The 22,542-nt window shown below is 37.1% G+C and overlaps 1 protein-coding gene across 2 annotated transcripts; it reads left to right on the top strand.

Annotated features, from left to right (window-relative positions):
- The first annotated feature begins 683 nt into the window (after positions 1-683).
- On the top strand, positions 684-20,945 carry disp2 (dispatched RND transporter family member 2). Of its 2 annotated transcripts, none has more exons than XM_073826402.1 (8): positions 684-899; positions 10,669-11,046; positions 11,148-11,177; positions 12,839-12,962; positions 14,321-14,445; positions 14,567-14,664; positions 14,766-14,863; positions 16,303-20,945. In XM_073826402.1, the coding sequence occupies exons 1-8, from the start codon at positions 808-810 to the stop codon at positions 19,771-19,773; spliced, it is 4,416 nt and encodes a 1,471-aa protein (XP_073682503.1). In that variant the 5' UTR covers positions 684-807; the 3' UTR covers positions 19,774-20,945. The 2 variants fall into 2 exon arrangements, with proteins under 2 accessions (XP_073682503.1, XP_073682502.1); XM_073826401.1 differs by having other exon boundaries at positions 11,145-11,177.
- The last annotated feature ends 1,597 nt before the right edge of the window (positions 20,946-22,542 follow it).

Genomic DNA, 22,542 nt, shown 5'->3' with positions numbered 1-22,542 from the left:
GACTTTATGAAAGTATGAAAACGAAATAAAACATAATAATGACATTGTTTGCTATTTATTTTTGCCGTAAAGCAAGTCGCATTTGTAGTCTCATTTGAACTACAAAACCGCTACCTGACGACCCAAACTTACATAGTGCTGTTATGGCCGAAAGAGGGTCGCAAAGCGAATACGAAAGTGCCGTTTCACCCTGTTATGAGTTGATGAACCACTGACACGAGTTCGGAAACATTATTTTAAGGTAAATAAAAAAAAACTCTTTGGTGTTGCTTTAAACATTGCGTCAATGTAAATCTATGGGATTTTTATGATTTGTAATCTTCAGTTTTATGAAAACCATAAGTCAGACCAGTCTGAAGGTCTGACTCGAGTTTGGTGGATGTAGTTTGACAGCTCTAGGAGGTATAGCGTAAATAAATTAATAATAATAAGAAGAAATAGAATATCAGTTGGCTTTTTCAACAACTAGCCCCAGTGTATTTCATTAGCCAGTTAAACATTGCCAAACATGCAGCAAATCATTTCAGCTTCTTGTCATTTGACTGAAAAGAATATCAGATCATTTCCACTATAGCTATGGCTTTGGCTACACACCCTTGCAGTGTAAAAGCGAAGTGGTTTTGTTCTCCAGCACCACCCTCGGGTGAACAGCGCGCGTTCAACTCACTGTCAACACCTCCGATCACAGCGCCACGATCAAGCAGCCTCCATGCGCTCACTAACCTACAACAGCACACGACCAGAACCTGCTTCGATTAGAGAATTACACATCTGTTAGTGACAGTCGGATATTGCACACACTAAAGCATGGATACCGTGTCCATTTCTAAAGAGCGCGATGATGCTGAAATCACAGATTCGTGCACGACAGAGGGACCTTCTCAGGAAGCACCTCAAAGGTACTGTACGTGTTTGGATAACGGGGCTTATAAAGCTTATTGTTGGGGCAAGTGTGTTTGTGAGCCAACGTATGTCATTTAAATGTTGTTTTTGCAAATTAACAGAAATAACCAACGTGTCGGTTTTGGGGGTTACTGTCTGTCAGTCCGATTTGGCTTTTGTTTACAAGCGAAAATACTATTCTCTGAGGGTAACAACCGAACTGTATGTTGAAAGTACGATCACGAGTAAATAAATACTAAGCTACTAAATACTATAATTTGTTGGGTTTGCCCTTATGCTATCCATAAACTGATACGACCGCTGATCTTGATGCTACCGGTGATGTTTTGGTCAGAAATCATGCCACTATGAATGAATTTGTAAGGCAAACTCCATGTTAATTTATATTTGACCTATGGTACAAATGACATTCAAAAGGACACATGAAAAATATTCTGTAAATTCTTGCAATAAGAGACAGAATAATGGAAATTATTAACTTCAAAATATAAGTACATTACTAGTCAATCTTTATTTTATTGAACATTATAATATGTGACCATGGACCACAAAAACAGTCACAAGGGTACATTTTTGGAAACTGAGAATAAATAAGCTTTATATTAATGTATGGTTTGTTGGAATAGGTGGGACAATATTTGACTGAGATACAACTATTAGAAAATCTGGAATCTGAGGGTGCAAAAAAATCAAAACATCAACTTTAAAGAAAAAAATCAACTTTAAAGGCGAGAAAATCACCTTTAAAGTTGTCCAAATGAAGTTTTTAGCAATGCATATTACTAATCAGAAATTAAGTTTTGGTATATTTACGGTAGTAAATTTATAAAATTTGTTCATTAAAAATAATCTTTACTTAATAACTTTTTTTTTTTTCAGCATGAAAGAAAAATAGATCATTTTGACCCATTCAATGTGTTTTTGGCCATGCTACTTAAGACAAGGTTTTGTGGTGAAGGGTCACATATACTGTAAGATAAATCATTCCTGTTGTGCAGTATGCATTTTTTGAGCTCTGTAACTTAGTAAAAATTAATGCTTACATAGTAAAATTAAGTATTTCTATAAAAGGGTATACTATATAATAAAAATGCTCTGGTCATCTTAATTCATAATAGCGTTATTATTATAGCCTATTAATTGTGAGAACATTTACAGAATGCTTAAAAGGATGAAAAATGAAAAGCCAGAGTTGCTTATTTTGGGACGGACATGATGTCAGCTTGAATTAAATTTAAAGGGTTCAAAAATTAATGTTTTTGAGGAAAACATTTCAGGATACTTTTCCATATAGTGGACTTTATTGGGGTCCAAAAGGTCCAAATTGCTGTTTCAATGGATTTTAAAAGGACTCTACGCAATCCCAGTCGAGAAATAAGGGTCTTATCCAGCAAAACAATCCGTAATTTTCAAAAAAAAAAAAAAAGAGTATACTTTTTAGCCACTTTACTGCACTAGCTCCGGTTATTCACATTAGAAAGGTTATGCATGCCTTTAAGCTATCCATAAACTGACATGACCGCTGAACTTGATGCTACCGGTGCTGTTTTGGTCAGAAATCATGCCACTATGAATGAATTTGCTACTCCATGTTAATTGGTATTTGACCTATGGTAGCCTACATCTGACATTCAAAAGGACACATGAAAAATATTCTTTAAATTCTTGCAATAAATGACAGAATAACAGAAATTATTAACTTCAAAATATAAGAAGCACATTACCAGTCATTTTTTATTTTATTAAACATAGTAATATGTGACCATAGACCACAAAACCAGTCACAAGGGTCAATTTTTTTGAAACTGAGAAAAATAAGCTTTCCATTAAAGTGTGGTTTGTTGGAATAGGTCGGACAGTATTTGACTGAGATACAACTATTGTAAAATCTGGAATCTGAGGGTGCAAAAAAAAAAAAAAAAATCAAAATATTGAGAAAATCGCCTTCCAATTAAAGTTGTCCAAATTAATTTTTTACCAATGCATATTACTAATCAAAAGTTAAGTTTTTATACATTTACGGTAGGAAATTATCTTTACTTAATAATGATGATTTCTGGCTTTTTTTTAATTTTGACCCATACTCCCATATTTTTGGCTATTGCTACAAATATACCTGTGTTACTTAAAACCAGTTTTGTGATTCAGCATCACATATACTGTAAGATAAATCATTCCTATTATGCAGTACATTTTTTGAGCTCTGTAACTTAGTAAAAATGAATGCTTGTATAGCAAAATTAAGTATTTCTATAAAAAGGGTACACTATATAATAAATATGCTCTGGTCATCTAAACTTATTTCAAAATAGCTTTATTATTATAATAATTGTGAGAACATTTACAGAATGCTTAAAAGGTTGAAAAATGAAAAGCCAGAGTTGCTTATTTTGGGACTGACATGATGTCAACTTGAATTAAATTTAAAGGATTCAAAACAAAATTAAGGTTTTAAGGAAAACATCCATTTTCCATATAGTGGACTTCAATGGGGATCAACGGGTTGAAGGTCCAAATTGAAGTTTCAGTGCATCTTAAAAGGATTCTACGCAATCCCAGCCGAGAAATAAGGGTCTTACCTAGCGAAACAGTCAGTCATTTTCTAAAAAAAGGAAACAAATCTTTATTTTTTAGCCACTTTTTTGCACTAGCTTCACTTATTCGCATTAGAAAGGTCAAGCATGACATAACCAGAAGTACAGATGCAGTGTTTATAATGCGAGCGTGCAAAGAAAGTCAGACGATTTTGAAGTTGGAGGAGAAAATGACAGTTTTTCGCCTTATTCATAGTGACGCTTGAGAAATATTCCAATTCCTTAATTTATTCCAAAACAAAAAGACGACTAAATCATTTCTTTCTGTCCTTGTTAGTCAGACATGTTTCTTTTTGTCTGGAGTAATTGTAATAATGACCTGCACAGGAATCTCGGACTCTAAATGGAGGTGTTAGACGATTGACTCTGAGAATGTTAATCACAGGGCTCATCTGTTACTCTGACTGAGACATTTTGCTTCAGCATAACTTGGTGTAGATTCCCTGTTCTGTATCGACAATAATTATCTTTAATGACAAAGTCTGTCTGTAGATCAAAGTGCCGCTGAGCAGATGGTGAGATGCGTTCTCCAGATTTGGTGGAGAAGATCCAGCTAAAGCTGCCGTGACTCATGTTTGAGAATATGACCCTCTGACAAGAAGCCTTGTCTTTATGTTCCAGTGCGATCCGCAAACGTGGGCCCCTCTTACCAGCCTTTGATTTGTTAATCAAAGGTTTTGCTCCATGTTATTATCTGCTGTTTATGTTACTTAAAATGGCTGCACATATCCTGCGCACAAAAGCAAGTGCTTCATCTCACAAAACTATCACAAACAAGCCTGGGAGATTTTATAGTCTGGTGGCAACGGCATTAATCTGAATCTTTTGGTGAAGAATTACACAGCTGAAATGACAATTAATCATTTTTTTTTCAAAGTATGAATGAAATCCTGCTCAAATCAAGTTTAATTTAGCCTTCATGTGTTAAAAATGGTAACCTAAACAAGTAGCATGACTGAATCAACCTAAATACATTAATTTATACCAGCAAAGCTAATTTTAAATTGATAGTTCATCCAAAAATGAAAATTCTGTCATTAATAACTTGCCTGTATGGGTCGTTCTGTGTCAAATCAACCAAACTTTTCCGGCTCTTGATTTTGCTAATATTTATTTTGAAGAAATATTTACTGAGTAATCCACTATTTTGTAGAGGGAGGTCAAAATGGCAATTTCATCTTAGATTTAGGGGGTTAAAGTTAACGGGGGTAAAAATGACTTCAGAAAAATGGCAGCATCATTATGTTATTTTTACACAGAGATTGATAGTTCTGTTAGTAAAATCTGTTGACTTTAGCTATCTTTGTTGCATTATGTGCCAATGGTGACCCTTCAAAAATGGGTAAAACAGCACTTTTCAAGTTTTTCTTCCGAGTTTGCATGCCTGTAACTCAAGAAGTATTAAATATATCTTAATGCCATTTTAGCTACTGGGTCTTAACACACTTTACTTTTGGTATCTTTATTTTTAATGCCCTATGAGATTCTGTTCCAGAGATATTGGAATTTCAATATGGCTCCAGGGGTAAATCGTTAAAATTTAGACATTTTCACTGGTCAAAAATCTCGCCTCTTTCTGTCAAGACAACTGCATTGAACATACCTGTCTGAGCTTCACAAATATTATTTATACAAAGTTTGCATGCACATAACTCAAGAAGTATTAAAGATACAATGTGATCTACATCACTCAGTCAGAGTCGACACGATTTCAGCTTTCTAAACATGAATGACCTTTGTTTATCTTCGGAAAGATCTTTTTGATGAACTCTGAGAGCTTTCTGACCCTGCATAGACAAATGAGCCACATTCAAAGCCCAGAAAGGTCTAAAGCTCTCAGATTTCATCAAGAATATCTTAATTTGTGATATGAAGATGAACAGTCTTACAGGTTTGGAACGACATCAGGGTGAGTAATTAATGACAGAATTTACCTTTTTCTGTGCACTATGGCTTTAAGAATAGAACTGCAGGTTGCCACTTTTACAGTGTAGAAAATACAATTTATAAAAAAAGATTTTTTGATTAAAGGCAGCTGCTTTGCAATCTGGTGCAATAAGATGCACCTATGTGCACTCGATTCACCCTTGTGGATCGGTCCAATTATTTTTGATCTAGTCTGAGTCACCATGGGTATCAGTGGCCTGAAGTAAATCTCGTGCAGTGTGAGTGTCCATTATACTACGTGATATTAGTCAGTGTTTGCCAGCCAGCATGGCTGATATCCACTGTAATGCTGTGAGGGCATCTGTTCAATCAATTCAGTTTCTGTTACATTTCAGGCATTTATTCCAGATCATGACTCCTACCATACAAGATCCACTGAGTATAACAGCTTAGAGGAGATGTGAATACGAAGCGAGCAATGTTGCTGAGGAATATTATTCATATGCTCAAACAAATTGGTGCAAAGGGAGCAAACAAATTAAGTATTTACTAAATATTTATGCTTGCTCCAGTAAATATTTAAGCTGATTGTAGTTAAATAGCGTATTTTATGAGCAAATCCACTTTGGAAATTATGGCCACATCCATTAAGCTCAGTTTTCCCTATCCTCGAGTCATTGCAGAACTCAAAATAGGATCTTGTTGGGAAAAGTGGTGTTTTTCCTTATCTGATGCAGAAATGATGAACTGATTTCACCCTTACATTCTGACAGGCCACAACCATCACCTCTGAGTTCTGGCAGCGCAGACCGCCTGACACGCCGTACCGGCTGCAGAGCTGTCAAATCAAATTAAGCCTGTGTTCCTTTTGATAACCGTCAAAACATCTGCTGCATGCACACAACCAAAAGCCATGAGCTCCATCAGATGCTGGAAAATTATGCTTTTCTGAGCCTTTTGTCAACATATGTAGAAATCTAACAAAATTCTGTAGAAATTCTACAGAAAGCCTTGTAATGGGAACAGGCGAACTGTATTTCATGTAGCAGAACTTCTTTATATCTGCTTACATAAGGTCTACATTACATTGCCTTATCAAATTTCCTGATGCTATTTTTGTAGCTGCCAGGTTTTATATGTATAAAGGGATCATACAAAATGCATGTTATTTTTTATTTAGTACTGACCTGAATAAGATATTTCACATAAAAGACGTTTACATATAGCCCACAAGCGAAAATAATAGTTGAATTTATAAACATTTAACATTTGAACATTTAACCTGCCTGCTGTTCTTCAGAATCCCACAAATTCTTTGGTTTTTTAGCATTTTTGTGTATTTGAACCCTTTCCAACAATGACTGTATGATTTTGAGATCCATCTTTTCACACTGAGGACCCCTGAGGGACTTGCAACTATTACAGACGGTTCAAACGCTCAATGATGCTCCAGAAGGAAAAACTATGCATTAAGAGCAGGGGATGAAAACTTTTGAATGAAATGAGGATGTGTACATTTTTCTTATTTTGCCTAAATATTATATTTTTTCATTCAGCACTGCCCTTTAGAAGCTACAGAAGATACTTAAATGTTTCCCAGAAGACAAAATAAGTTAAATTTACCCTGATCTTCATATTCCAAAAGTTTTCACCCCCGGCTCTTAATGCATTTTGTTTCCTTCTGAAGCATCAGTGAGCATTTGAACCTTCTGTAATAGTTGCATATGAGTCCCTCAGTTGTCCTCAGTGTGAAAAGATGGATCTCAAAATCATACAGTCATTGTTGGAAAGGGTTCAAATACACAAACTTGCCGAAAAACCAAATAATTTGTGGGACCTGAAGGATTTTTCTGTAGAACATCGGATAGTTTAACTGTTCAGGACTCATGAACAACTATCACTAAACAAACAAAAACAAAAAAAAAAAACAGCTGTGGATCATTCAGGTAACAACACATTATTAAGAATCAAATGTATGTAAACTTTTGAACGGGGTCATTTTTATAAATTCGCCTATTATTTTCTCTTGTGGACTATGTAAATGTCTTTTATGGACATCTTATTCAGGTCAGTACTAATTAAAAAACAACCTGCATTTTGTATGATCCCTCTTATTTTGTTAAAATAATTAACAATTTGCAAATTCTGCAAGGTGTGTAAACTTTTGACCTAAACTGTATATGCTGTCTTAAACTGTTCTTGTTCACCTCTGTAATATCTCAGACAATGAAGCAATGGAGAAACCCTGTTTCTAGTTTGAGCATGGTGATCTTAAAGATGGAGTTAATGGAGATGAAGCAGTTCACATCAATAAGCAGTGTGTCAAAAAACATTTTAAGCATTTAAGCCATCCAAGAAGCTCAGTAATGGGAGATAAAAGGGGCTGAGGGTTAGGAGAACGTGTTTTGTTTAATCCTGCTGAAATGTAGCATTTATTTCAACACTTCTGGTTCAAAAGTCATTTGATTTTCCTTGCACATGATTATAGTTGTTTATACAGTCAGTGGCTAAATGGGATCAGTCTTGCATATTATAATCTGCCCAATTTCGTTTGCACATCTAAAAAAATCCAAAAAAGACAGATGTTTTATGATTGCATTTACACACTTGACCAGCAGTAAGTGTTCCAGTGTTTGCAAAGCTTGTCACCTTGGTAATACTAAAGGGTCAGTACATCTGTGTAAAAACAAGCTTGTTAAAAGCTTGCAATTTCTTTGTTACTAAAACCTCTGAATGTTTAACAGAGTGGTTAAATTGCTTGCTCAAAACCAAACCAGCCAACTTTATAGTTGAAATGTGGTAAACAGCGATAAACAGAACGAAAGCTTATTTTATGACACATTATATGAGCAATAACTCAATTAGCTGATTCCATACTTGAACATTTCTAAAGGTACCTCATAAAGAGCCTTAAATGGTCATGATTAGTTCTAGGGGTTGACTGAACAATGAAAAAATGAATACTGAATCTCCTGGTTCTTCAAGGTGATCTACATAATTCAGTAGCTCATTTTAAGTTGTTCCACTCTCTTATTTACTTCCTGAGCAGTTGAGTTGTAAGCACTAGTGAACATTTTTCTCTCATCTGAACAGTGTTTTTATGAGGTTGACAGAGTAAGCTGATGGAGTCCCTCCCTCTTGGCCTAATTGGGCTTTCAAGCATTTCACTGATACATTTTTAAGACATCATTGCTAATCTAATATACAGTATGTTGCCAGCAACTCAGCTGTGCACTTACAAATTCTCTATAGGCAGTTTCCTGGCAGAAATAGATATATGTTAGAGACATAATATGCAGACAACTATATTGTTGTGTATAAGCATTTAAAAAAATGGGACTAATTATTTTATATTATAAATTCATTAAACCAATTCTATTTGTTGGTCAGTATGACGGATTCAGACATTCAGTGCATGATCTGGAAATAAGCTAAGTAAACGTGTTTTATTCACAAACCAATAATAGCAAAAGATTAGTTATTAAAGTGTGTGTGCAAACGAGTGAAATCAACAACAAAATACAGCAGTTAAATACAGTGATTTTAGGATAAACACAATGAGCTCTTAAAACACCTTTACACCTGATTTAGCTCATAAACTACAATACCAGTCAAACGTTTTAAACATGTTTTTAATGTTGTTTAAAGAAGTCTCACCAAGCCTGCATTTATTTGATCCAAAGTACAGCGAGAGCAGTAAAATTGTGAAATAATTTTACTATTTCAAATAATGGTTTTCTATTTGAATATATTTTAAAATGTAATTTATTCCTGTGATTTCAAAGCTGAATTTTTAGCATCATTACTCCAGTCACATGATCCTTCAGAAATCATTCTAATATTCTGATTTGTCGCTCAAAAACATTTATTTTTATTATTATTGTTGAAAACAGCTTGAAATATTTTATAATATTATAAATGTATTTATCATCACTCTTGATCCATTTAAAGCATATTTGCTAAATAAAAGTATTCATTTCTATAATATATTTCTATAGTGTATTATGTTTTTATTTCAGATAAACGCTGATCTTTGGATCTTTCTATTCATTAAAGAATCCTGAAAAAAATTAGTCAACTGTATTAAATATTGATAATAATAATAAATGTTTCTTGAACAGCAAATCAGCATATTAGAATGATTTCTGAAGGACTCTGAAGACTGGGGTAATGTTGCAGAAAATGTAGCTTTAATCACACAAATAAATTACATTTTAAAATATATTCAAATAGAAAAAAGTTATTTTAAACAGTAAAAATATTTCAAAATTGTACCAATTATTGCTGTACTTTGTATCAAATAAATGTAGGCTTATTGAGCAGAAGAGACTTCTTACTGTTCAAAAACATTTGACTGGTACTAAAAACCAAAATATGTCATTATAGTAACTTATTTTTCCCCTCAACAGTCAAATTCTCCACACATTCATAATCTAAGAATAAAATTAGTCTTGTTTCTTAGATAATGTACATCAGAAATGACTAATTCTGTCTTTGGATCACACTTAGCTAGACTCAGGTCAGTTCATTTGTGAACCAGTTCAAAAGAATCAGTTCAAAAGAATGATTCAATACAAATCTGACACCACAATCTCGGAGCAGGTTTCGATTCATTCACATAACTAGGATAGGCATGTTTTTCTTGAAATGTAGTAGAGCACAAAGTTATGCGCTGTTATTTAGTGAAGTTCCCAAAATGACTCAACCGGATCATTGAATCAATATTTCAGTGAGTTTCTAGCAATTCTTGAAATGTTCCACTAGTTCATTGAAAACTATTGGCATACTGCAAAAAATGCTTTTTTTTACTTAGATTTTGTGTCTTGTTTCCAGCAAAAATATCTAAAAATTCTTAAATAAAGAAGGATTTTCTAGACGAGTAAAAATTGTCTTGTTTTCAGAAAAAAAAAACGTGCGTTTTTGCTTGAAACAATCAAAATAATCTGCCAATGGGGTAAGAAATATAATCTTGTTTTTTGTTTGAAATAAGATTTTTTTTTTTGCTTACCCCATTGGCAGATTATTTAGCTTGTTCTAAGCAAAAACTCACTTAATTTTGACTTGTTTTTTTTCTGAAAACAAGAACATTTTTACTTGCTTTGATTTAAGAATTTTTAGATGTTTTTTGCTGGAAACAAGACAAAATTCCCAAGTAAGAAAAGCATTTTTTTGCAATGCAGGTCTTGATTTCTTCACTTCACTAAAATGTAGTGGTGTGCAAGTAGCTATAGAATAGACAAAAAAACATTTAATAACTGACGTCCTGTGACTCTTTTCTTTGCAGCGAGATTCCGGAGGTTTCGCTGTGTCCTCCAGACAGCGACAGCACAGAATCTCAGACGTGTCCAGTCAGGATAGAGGAGAACCAAGCCGACAGCAGCAGTCCGTTCAAGTCACCCGCCTCAACTCAACTCCACCGCCAAGTATCGCAAGGCTCTGGCTATCATTCACCACAACGCAAACGCTGCCCCTGCTGTGGCCACCAGCAGTCGAATCAAAGCAATGTCTGTCCAGGTCAAATGAATGCTTACCATCAAGCAGACTGTTCAACCAGTCCATCACGCCTGCCTTCGTGTCACAATAAAACGCAGTGCCACTGGCTTCATGAATCTCATGATGGCAGTAACCACAAGCCTGTACAGCGTCACATGGTGACAGTGAGGTCCGGACTGTTTTCAATTATAAATAGCATTGTAATGGACATACATCTAGTTGATTGTAAACATTTAAATTTGTTAATCACTATGTCTGTCTGCTCAGTAGGAACGATGGCTTGCATAGGATACCAAGGAGGTGAGATGCTTTCATTTCATAGCATTCTGATAAAGATTTCTGAAAAAGATTTGTTTATAATAGCATCTAATGAACAGTATTTATACAGTCGTGGCCAAAAGTTTTGAGAATGACACAAATAGTAGTTTTCACAAAGTTTGCTGCTCAACTGCTTTTAGATCTTTGTTTTAGTTGTTTCTGTGATGAACTGAAATATAATTACAAGCACTTCATACGTTTCAAAGGCTTTTATCGACAATTACATGACATTTATGCAAAGAGTCAGTATTTGCAGTGTTGACCCTTCTTTTTCAGGACCTCTGCAATTCGACTGGGCATGCTCTCAGTCAACTTCTGGGCCAAATCCTGACTAATAGCAACCCATTCTTTCATAATCACTTCTTAGAGTTTGTCAGAATGAGTGGGTTTTTGTTTGTCCACCCGCCTCTTGAGGATTGACCACAAGTTCTCAATGGGATTAAGATCTGGTGAGTTTCCAGGCCATGGACCCAAAATTTCAACGTTTGGGTCCCCGAGCCACTTAGTAATCACTTTTGCCTTATGGCACGGTGCTCCATCGTGCTGGAAAATGCATTGTTCTTCACCAAACTGTTGTTGGATTGTTGGAAGAAGTTGCTGTTGGAGGGTGTTTTGGTACCATTCTTTATTCATGGCTGTGTTTTTGGGCAAAATTGTGAGTGAGCCCACTCCCTTGGATGAGAAGCAACCCCACACATGAATGGTCTCAGGATGCTTTACTGTTGGCATGACACAGGACTGATGGTAGCGCTCACCTTTTCTTCTCCGGACAAGCCTTTTTCCAGATGCCCCAAACAATCGGAAAGAGGTTTCATCTGAGAATATGACTTTGCCCCAGTCCTCAGCAGTCCATTTGCCATGCTTTTTGCAGAAGATCAATCTGTCCCTGATGTTTTTTTTTGGAGAGAAGTGGCTTCTTTGCTGCCCTTCTTGACACCAGGCCATCTTCCAAAAGTCTTGGCCTCACTGTGCGTGCAGATGCGCTCACACCTGCCTGCTGCCATTCCTGAGCAAGCTCTGCACTGGTGGCACTCCGATCCCGCAGCTGAATCCTCTTTAGGAGACCATCCTGGCGCTTGCTGGACTTTCTTGGACGCCCTGAAGCCTTCTTAACAATGCAGTGGAAAGTTTTTTTCGGGATTAAGTTCATTTTCATGGCAAAGAAGGACTATGCAATTCATCTGCTCACTCTTCACAACATTCTGGAGTATATGCAAATTGCTATTATAAAAACTTAAGCAGCAACTTTTCCAATTTCCAATATTTATGTAATTCTCAAAACTTTTGGCCACGACTGTAGTAATACAGTAGTGCACATTAAAGCAATAGTTCACCCAAAAATTAAAATTCTGTCATTAATTACTCACCCTCATGTCATTCCAAACCTGTAAGACTTTCGTTCGTCTTCAGAACACAAATTAGGATATTTCTGAAGATGAGTTTGAAACGACATGAGGGTGAGTAATTAATGCAGAATATTCCTTTTTGTGAGAACTATCGCTTTAAGGAATTTGGAAGAAGCATTCACATACTGAGGCAAAATTGAGTGCAAATGCAGTGTAGTGAATACCAGCCATGGCATAATGTAAGTTAATGTGCCATTAGATTAAATTTGATCATATGAACACCATTGATTTTTACAGCTATTCCCAGGTCATAGTGGAGTATCCGATGACTGTACTCATCTCATGTGTGGTAGTCCTGTTTGCCTGTTCGCTCGCTGGGATTTTGGCTGGTCCTCTGCCAGACTTCTCAGACCCTTTGTTGGTGAGTATCTGCATTTCTGTAATATATAGTTGAGGATAAAAAGTTTAGATACACCTGGCAGAATCTGCAAAATGTTTATCATACAAAATGCATGCTATTTTTTTTATTTAGCACTGACCTGAGTAAGATATTTCACATAAAAGACGCTTACACATAGACCACAAGAGAAAGTAATAGATAAATAAAAGCTAAATATAAAAATGACACCATTCAAATGTTTACATACACTTTATTCTTAATATTGTGTTGTTACCTGAATGATCCATACCTGTGTTTTTTGTGTAGTGATACTTCACTTCACTGTGTTCATGAATCCCTTGTTTATCTGTTAAACTGCCCGCTGTTCTTCAGAAAAATCCTTCAGGTCCCCAAAAATTATTTGGTTTTTCAGCAATGACTGTATTATTTTGAGATTCATCTTTTCACACTGAGGGACTCATATGCAACTATTACTCACTGGTGCTCCAGAAAGAAACACGATGCATTAAGAGCAAGGGGGTGAAAACTTTTGGAATTTGAAGATCAGGGTAAATTTAACTTATTTTATCTTCTGGGAAACATGTAAGCATCTTCTGTAGCTTCCGAAGGGCAGTACTAAATGAAAAAAAAAAAAAGATATTTAAGGAAAATAAGAAAAATGTACACAACCGGGTAATTTTTATAAATTCAACTATTATTTTCTCTCGTGGACTATATGTAAACATCTTCTATGTGAAATATATTATTCAGTTTAGTACTTAATAAAAAATAACATGCATTTTGTATGATCCCTCTTATTTTGTTAAAATAATTAACATTTTGCAAAGTGTAAACTTTTGAACTGTATGAAAGAAATAATGAAGATTAATGGTTCATGATAATGTTAAAAGAAGATAAAATAAGCTAAAAGGACATAAAATAATACAAGATATAAAGTCACATTGCAAGCTAAAATGTTACAGTTCAGGTTCAAGCTCACCGATGTTAATCTGCTATCCAGTCTGATTTGTTTGTTGGACAAGAATGACCGATTCTGCATTATGATTGGTCAGATCCCCTGTCAATCAGTCTCTCATTGGAGGGTCAATTGTGAATTCATAACATTTGTTTTATTTTGTGGTGAAAACTGTCTTCCTTAAGTTGTACCTAAGAGTTTTTACAAGAGCTAAAGCTAAAATTGTGAGATAGATTTTCCTTTTTTTACTCTGAGGCAGAAATAGGCTTGTGCCTATGAATACATTTCTGAAAATAAACTGACCAACGGTGGCCTTTCATCATTAGAATTGTAAATTAGCCTCTCAGATGACTTCAATTCATTTTTATAATGACTTCAAAGAGTTTTTCCTCACCGTTCATCCGTCTTTGATCGTACCTCACAGGGATTTGAACCTCGTGGAACAGACATAAGCATCCGGCTAGCAACGTGGATGAGGTTACAGCAAAACACTGGACCTGGAAAATCACTGTCCCCATTTCCATGGCAACTTACAGAAAAAACAGCAGGGTATTCTTCATGATCATATGATACTAAAAATACTTTTAAATATAATTTCTACCACTGACTAAATTGAACTCATTCAGACTGCTAAAGACCGTATATAAATAAAATCCTGTTTGGCTTACAGAGAGGATACAGTTAGATCTGACCCTCAGTCGAGAGAACGATCACGGAGAATGCTGCACAGAGATTACACTGAGCACAACTTTTTTTGTAATGCCCCAGGTGAGATTTTACTCACGTATTATCAGGTATTTCCAAATCCAATAAATCAGCAAATGGAGCATGGCATGTTTTATGTGTTGTTGTTTTCTGTGGTTCTGTAGGAGAGCGCTATGCTCAGCTGGTCTTCCGCTCTGGAAACTCCGCCAGTCTCTGGAGTCTAAAAGCAATTTACTCCATGTGCCAGATGGAACAGACACAGGTAAACCAAGGGCTATATTTTCCCAAAAGGGCAGAATATTATTAAGTTGTTGTTAAATGCAGTGTTTTGATTAGTTCACTTCCAGAATAAAAATGTATTGATAATTTACCTACCCCCATGTCATCCAAGATGTTCATTTCTCTCTCTCTCTTCAGTTGAAAACAAAGGTTTTTGAGGAAACCATTCCAGGATTGTTCTCCATATAGTGGACTTCAGTGGGGATAGACGGGGTGAAGGTCCGAATTGCAGTTTCAGTGCAGCTTCAAAGGACTCTAAATGATCCCAGCCGGGGAGTAAGGGTCTTAATCTAGCGAAACAATTTGTCATTTTCTAAAATTTAATGTATATAAATTTGCATTTTTTTTCTAGATAAGACCCTTATTCCTTGACTGGGATCATGTAGAGCCCTTTTGAAGCTGCATTGAAACTGCAATTTGGACCTTCAACCCTTTGATCAACATTGAAGTCCACTATATGGAGAAAAATAACTCAATTTCTTTGCGTAGAAAGAAAGACATGAACATCTTGGATGACATGAGGATGAGGAAATTACCAGGAATGTTTTATTATGGAAGTGAACTAATTTTTTATATAATAAGAGAATGCAATGTGATCTCATTTGTAATTTGTAAGTATTTGTACATCAAGATTGGTTCTGTCTGCATTGAGCCAATGCATTGACAGCATCTAAAAGCATTTTGCATATACATGTATATTTATACTTTTTTTTTTTTTTGAGATGTACATAAATAATCTATACAAATACAGTCAAACCAAAAATTATTCCAGATATAATTTTGTAGATTTTTTTTTTACAAGTAGGTGCAGGACACTATAATTTCAGTAGTAAACTGTGAAATATTATACCCCAAAATTCTTCATAAAGTGGACTACCTGTAAAATTTAGGAAAATATTTGGGACCAAAAATGATTCAAACACTTTGATCTGACCCACGTTTTGCTAAAGTGTTTTTTCTTTAATTGCAAATGCAAACTTTTTACACCATAGACTGAACAAAATTAAGCATTGCTTGGTAATTGGTCAACAAAATATTATGTCATACTGACAGTTGTCTGAATTTATGTTTGAGTGTAATCCATTACATACCTCTCTAGCAAAGTTATCTGACATTATCAAGATCAATTTGTTCTGACACAGTTTAACTCATTTTATTACCATTTTCTAAACTATAGTGAATAAACTGAAAATATGAGAAATTTTGAAGGTGTCTAAATATTTTTTGGTGAGACTGTATATTTCTAATAGAAATATTCAAGACTTATTAACATTTTTATGGTTCCTGTACATTTTAGATGCTGTCAATATGTATATATTTTACTTGTCAGCATATATAAATATAAAATGAACAAGCATGAAAACTGAAAGCAATACTTCTTGTATTTTTGCTGAAAAATGCTGTTTTTATAACTCATTTTAGATCCATTCTGGGACACAATTTGAAAAACTTTGCCAGGTCCAATCAGAGTTACACAGCTCCATGATGAAGAATGAGTGCTGTCCAAGTTGGTCTTTGGGAAACTACTTGGCTCTTCTTAACAACGTTTCTTCCTGCTTTAGTCTGACTGCACAGCAGGTTTCTGAAAGCCTTGGCCTGCTCAGATCCTGTGCGCCTTACTACCATGACAGAAGCCTGGTTGCATCATGTACGGAGAGGAGCAAATTCGGCCGCTGTGCATCCGTTCCACACCGTTGTAAACTGTCAAGCATCTTCCAGATTCTCCATTACCTTGTGGACAAAGACTTCCTGGGGCCACAGACTGTTGAATACAAGGTCCCATCCCTAAAATACAGCATTGTATTTCTACCGGTGGAAAAAGGAGACCAGCTAATGAAAATTTATTTGGAGCATTTAGAGGGGCGCGAACTCACATACAATAACACCACCGTAACAGGAATGGATTTGGGAATTAAACAAAAACTTTTTAAGTATTACTTAGCACGGGATTCTGTCTATCCTGTTTTTGCAGCTCTTGCACTTGTGTTCACAATGGGACTGTATCTCAAATCCTTATTTATAGCAGTGGTGTCACTGGTTGCTGTCCTATTATCGCTTTCCACCTCATATTTTTTCTACAGAGTTGCATTTCGCTTGACGTTTTTTCCACTCCTCAATCTGGCATCAGTCCTCGTGCTTCTGGGAAGCTGTCTGAACCAAACTCTAACTTTTGTCGACTTCTGGAAACTTCAGCTGAGCCACAACCCTCCAGCTGTCGCTGAGAAAAGAATGAACCGGGTTTTACAGGAAATGGGATACTTGATATTAGTATCAGGACTGACATCTAGCATCACGTTTTACTCGGGCTACATCAGCAGCATCACCGCCGTGAGATGCTACGCTGTGTATCTTGGCAGCGCCTCATTAATCAACACATTATTCGCTCTTGTTTGGCTTCCGTGCACCCTCATTTTGCAAGAACGCTACGCTGTGTTGTCTTCAAACCCTGTTGCGAAGCCCTGGAAGCCTTGCTGCTCGAAAAACACAGGTGGATTCTGGGAGACGAGTTCAAGAAAGCGCTGCCTGTTTACTTTGAGACAAAAGCTTCGGATGTTAGGCCGAGGGTTGTCAGACACATCAAACCTGCTTTTTTTAAAAATCCTGCCTTGTGGAGTGGTGAAATTTAGATATATATGGATCTGCTGGTTTGCAGTGCTTGCAGTCGGTGGGACATACATATCGTGCGTAGACCCTGGGATGAAACTGCCAACTTCAGACAGCACAACAACTCAGCTGTTCCGCTCCAGTCATCCGTTTGAGAGATACGACGCTGAATATCGCCACCAGTTCATGTTTGAGCGAATGAAACAGGGTGAAGATGAACCCATGACGCTGACGCTAATTTGGGGCGTAATCCCATCGGATGACAGTGACCACTTTGATCCAAAAAGTAACGGATCCTTAGCTCTTGATCCAGGGTTCAATATGAGCAGTCCCCAAGCCCAACTGTGGTTGCGGGATCTGTGTGGGAAAATTCAAAACCAGAGCTTTTATTCTCCATTATCGGTTGATCAAGAAACAGCAGAAGACAATGTGTGCTTTGTAGAACAGTTGATCCATTGGGTTTCTATACGCCGCTGTTCTGAAAGCGAGGATGCGTTTAGCTTCTGCTGCAATAATATTCCCTTTCCTTACCCGCCAAGTGTTTTCGAGCAGTGCCTTAGCATGATGGTGGCAGAGCAGCATGCAGAGGGGCACCTACCCAATGCCGGAGGCCTAAGGTTTGATTCCGAGGGGCGAATCACTGCCCTTGTTGTAATATTCAAGACTGTACAACTTTACAGCTATAACTTCAGCAGAATGTCTCAGTTCTACCAAGAGATCTTGGCATGGTTTAACAAGGAGATCTCCAAGGCTCCAGTTGGACTCCAGAAAGGATGGTTTGTGAGCCAGCTAGGCTTATATGACCTCCAGCAATGCTTGAGTTTGGAGACACTAGAGGTGGCAGGCTTTTCGGTAGCTCTCACATTTGCACTGTTCCTACTAATGACATGGAATATTCCATTGAGCATGTACGTGTCCATCGCGGTGGGAGGAAGTGTGTTTGCAACCGTTGGCCTGCTTGTGCTTTTAGAATGGCAGTTAAATGGTGTGGAAGCACTCTTCATTTCAGCAGCTGCAGGTCTTTCTGTTGACTTTGTGGCCAATTATTGCATTTCATATAGCTTGGCGCCACACAACGACAGACTGGGCAGGGTTGCACATTCCTTGAAGAGAATGGGTTACCCGGTAGCGACAGGTGCTGGGGCGTATTTTTGCGTAGGCATTATTATGTTACCAGCAACTGCGTTGCTTTTCAGAAAGCTTGGAATCTTCCTCCTGCTTGTGAAGTGCGTTTCATGTGGCTTCGCTACTTTCTTCTTCCAGTCATTGTGCTGCTTCTTCGGACCCCAGAAGAACTGCGGGAGAATAAGCCTACCCTGTGTCACAAAGCAAGCCACTGAAAATATACTGTCATCCTGTTCGGCTACAGAACCCGGGACCGCCAATCCCGCAGCGAATGGGGCATTTGGCTGTGGCACGGGTTCTCGGGTCCGAAGAAGTTTTAATAAAGAAAGCGAAGGCTTTCTATGCCCCAACCAGCAGCACCCCAGAAAGCGGCAACCTGTTGGTGGACGGGAGCCAGAACAGTACGAACTACAGCCGCTTGCTTGCCAGTTGAGCGACAGCTTCGAGAATAGCACTTGCACCAGCAAGCTGTCCAACAGGCCTTCTGTCCTTTCTGATGACATTCAATTCTGTGGCCTTAGTCCAAGGCAAGACTATGACCGAGTCAGCATTGAGGCTGATAGCGCAGAAATGTGTAGCGGGCACCTGAAGGGTTGCAACCCACCACCAGCCCTCCAGACATCATCCCCATACAAAGAGAACATCCTGCGTCCTCCACAGGACACATCTAAGGACAAGGTTTTCTGCAAGAAATGCCGAGGCCAGTCGAGCATTGGGCTTCAACTTTGGAATGTGTCTTTGTCGTCTTCCTCTAGCATGGAAGAAATCATGATCACTCAGACTACAGACACTGTCAATGAAAGGTCACTCTCCATAGACGAAGCCACTAGCTGTCATCTACACAAACGGCTTTTGTCATGTCAGTCTCAGAGCTCCATGGAGGGGCTCGAAGACTCCAATGAGACCTGCTTAAGTGAGGTAGAACCTGCTACCTTAGTCCCTCAAGCTGTTAAGATCGAGGAGGAGTTACAACCTGGCCACCTTAATGGCAAGAGGGACACTTTACGTCTGTCTTTGAAGGATACCGTTTATGACCTTTCCTCCCCGGGGTCTGGTAGGGTGAGGACAACACAAAGTGATGCGCCAGTGATACTGCCCAACAGCAAACCTGATATGCCTGACGTTTGGATAAAAAGGGAGGGAAAAGGCGAAGGTGGCAGCTGATCAATATTGTGTCAACACACTGAGCAAATCTAAACAACCACAGCATGGCCAGTACTTTTTATGGTGGGCTTAACTTTTGTACTCCGCAGCGTTATTACATTTCTGAATCTGTCTGAAAATGCATACCAGATTACTAAGATTGTTTGAAAGTGCTTAAAAATTTGAGGATTGATTTTTTTCTTTTTGTTTGCATGATTTCTTGCATGTCATGTAAATATACACTGAATGTGCACCCACAACAGCCTCTGAAAAAGCCTTTTCTTCAATGGCCTTGAAATGCAAAGTTACCAACACTTACAAGAACAACTGTGCCTGATGTTTTAAACAACCAAGCCATGAGCTTTTTAACTAAACTCCATGATTTTGCAAAGATCACAATCATTATCAATTTCTTTCCTTTTTTGTTAAGTTCTCCAAACAATTTTCAATTATTATACACTTAAAAAGCACTGAAATAACCCACTACAGTAATTTTACACTTTGTAAATGTGCAACTGTGGCTGTAACTGTTTTGCACATGAATACATTTTATCGCATGTCATGAAAAAATATTACCTTTTTAAAACTGAACTTTTCATAAAAGTACAATGACTGGCCATCAAAATATAGGCCTGTTACAATAGTGTTCTTTAGACAGAATGCTTTGGTGTGTGGACGGGTTTCACTAATATACCACATTCATGAAAAAACTGCAATATGGCGTTTGAACCCTATACAAGACAGTGAGTGTTACCTCTATGTTCTGTATGTAATTGAAAGATACGCATTGTTTAGAATGCAAAAGTTGTATGTAAAAAGTGGTGTTTTGTGATGTGCACAAAGATGTCAATCCTTTATGACAGTGGAATCCTAGCCAATGTCAAGTTATACTGCTGAAAGAACATCCTTCTTTTTATACTCGGATTGATTTAACTTTACTCCATAAAGGCCAGCGGATGTGTACTTGACATCATCAAAGCATCTTGAAATACAAAGTGCCAAAATGTAAGAATGATTTGTGCCAAAAAAGTTTTTTTTTCTTCCCTGAAATTATGCAGCTGTATTATAAAACCTGCTGGTGTGGAACTACTGTTGTTGATAGCCTGTGTGTAAAGTCAGATTTGAAATTGTCTGAAGATAAACTATGATGAAGAAGATAATTAAAAATAAAAATATTTTTAATTGAGATTACATATCTATTTCTTGAGTGGTTTTTGGTTCGTAAGCAGGTTGAAACTGGACTACATACAGTGCCTTGCAAAACTATGCATACCCTTTATTTTTTAAGTTTTATGTTACTGTTTTAAATATTTTTTTCCCCACATCAAATCTACACTCCATACACCATAATGGCAAAGCAAAAAAAACTGGTTTTTAACATCTGCACATTTATTCAAAATAAATGATTCAATTGCATAAGTATTCATTCCCTTTTTCATGGTCAGTTGAAATTTAGCTCCGGCGCATTAATATTGCTTGTAGACGTTTCTACACTTCAAGTGAAGATAAAGGAGTAGTTCACTTTCAGAACAAAATTTACAGAATGAGGGGTTGTTTTCTAAAAAAAGAATTTTAATTTAAATGCTTTTTAACCTCAAATGCCTGTCTTGTCTAGCTCAGCAAGACGAGCATTTGAGATTAAAAAGTATATAAGTTGCAAACGTTTTTTGAAAATAACGGATCCTTTCGCTAGATAAGACCCTTCTTTTCTTGGCTGTGAGTCCTTTGAAGCTGCATTTTGGAAGTTCAAACTTGGGGGCACAATAGAAGTCTACTATATGGAGAGAAATCCTGAAATGTTTTACTCAAAAAACACAATTTCTTTACGACTGAAGAAAGAAAGACATGAACATCTTGGATGACAAGGGGGTGAGTATATTATCTGTAAATTTTTGTTCTGAAAGTGAACTACTCCTTTAACCTGTGGTAAATTCAATTGAATGGGTATGATTTGGAAAAGCACACATCTTAAATTATTTAACAGCTGAATGTGCTATCAGAGCAAAAACCAAGCCCGAGGTCAAAAGAACTCCCTGTAGAGCTCAGAAACAAGACTGTGTTGAGCCACAGATCTGGGGAAGATTTCAGAAAAAAAAAGTCTGCTGCATTGAAGGTTCACAGAAGCATGTATTCTCAGTTACCCTTAATGGAACAAGATTGAAACAACCACGACTCTTCCTAGAGATTGGCTTCCTGGCCAAACTGAGCAATTGGTGGAGAAGGGCCTTGGCTAGAGTGGTGACCAAGAACCTGATGGTCACTCTAGTTTAATTTACAGAAGTACAAGAATCACTGCAACAATCCACCGATCTGAGCTTTATGGTGGTTAAGATGGTGGCAAGATTCAATCCTCTCTTCAATGAAGAGGACATGAAAACACACTTGGAATTTGCAAAAAAGCACCTAAAGGACCTTCAGACTGCGAGAAACAAGATTCTCTGGTCTAATGAACCTCGATTTCCAGCATCATGTTTGAAGGAAAACAGGCACTGCTCATCACCTGCAGAGTACCATCCCAAAAATAAAGTGTGCTGGTAACAGCCTCATGCTGTGGTGCTGTTTTTCAGCATCAGGGACTAAGGGACTTGTCAGAGTAGTAAAAAAGCTCAATTAACCCAAATATTTAGATAGCTTTAAACCCAGTCCAGAGCATTCAGAACCAAAGACTGGGCAGAAGGTTCACCTTCCAAAAGGGCAATGTCCCTAAGCACAAAGCAAGAGTGGATTATGGACAACTCTATGAGTGAATGTCCTTAAGTGGTGGGCTTGAACCAAATCAAACATTTCTAG

This window comes from Garra rufa, chromosome 21 (genome assembly GCF_049309525.1).
Source record: "Garra rufa chromosome 21, GarRuf1.0, whole genome shotgun sequence".
NCBI lineage: Eukaryota > Metazoa > Chordata > Actinopteri > Cypriniformes > Cyprinidae > Garra > Garra rufa.
The sequence above is the reverse complement of the archived record's forward strand: the minus strand, read 5'-3'. Positions and strand labels throughout refer to the sequence as shown.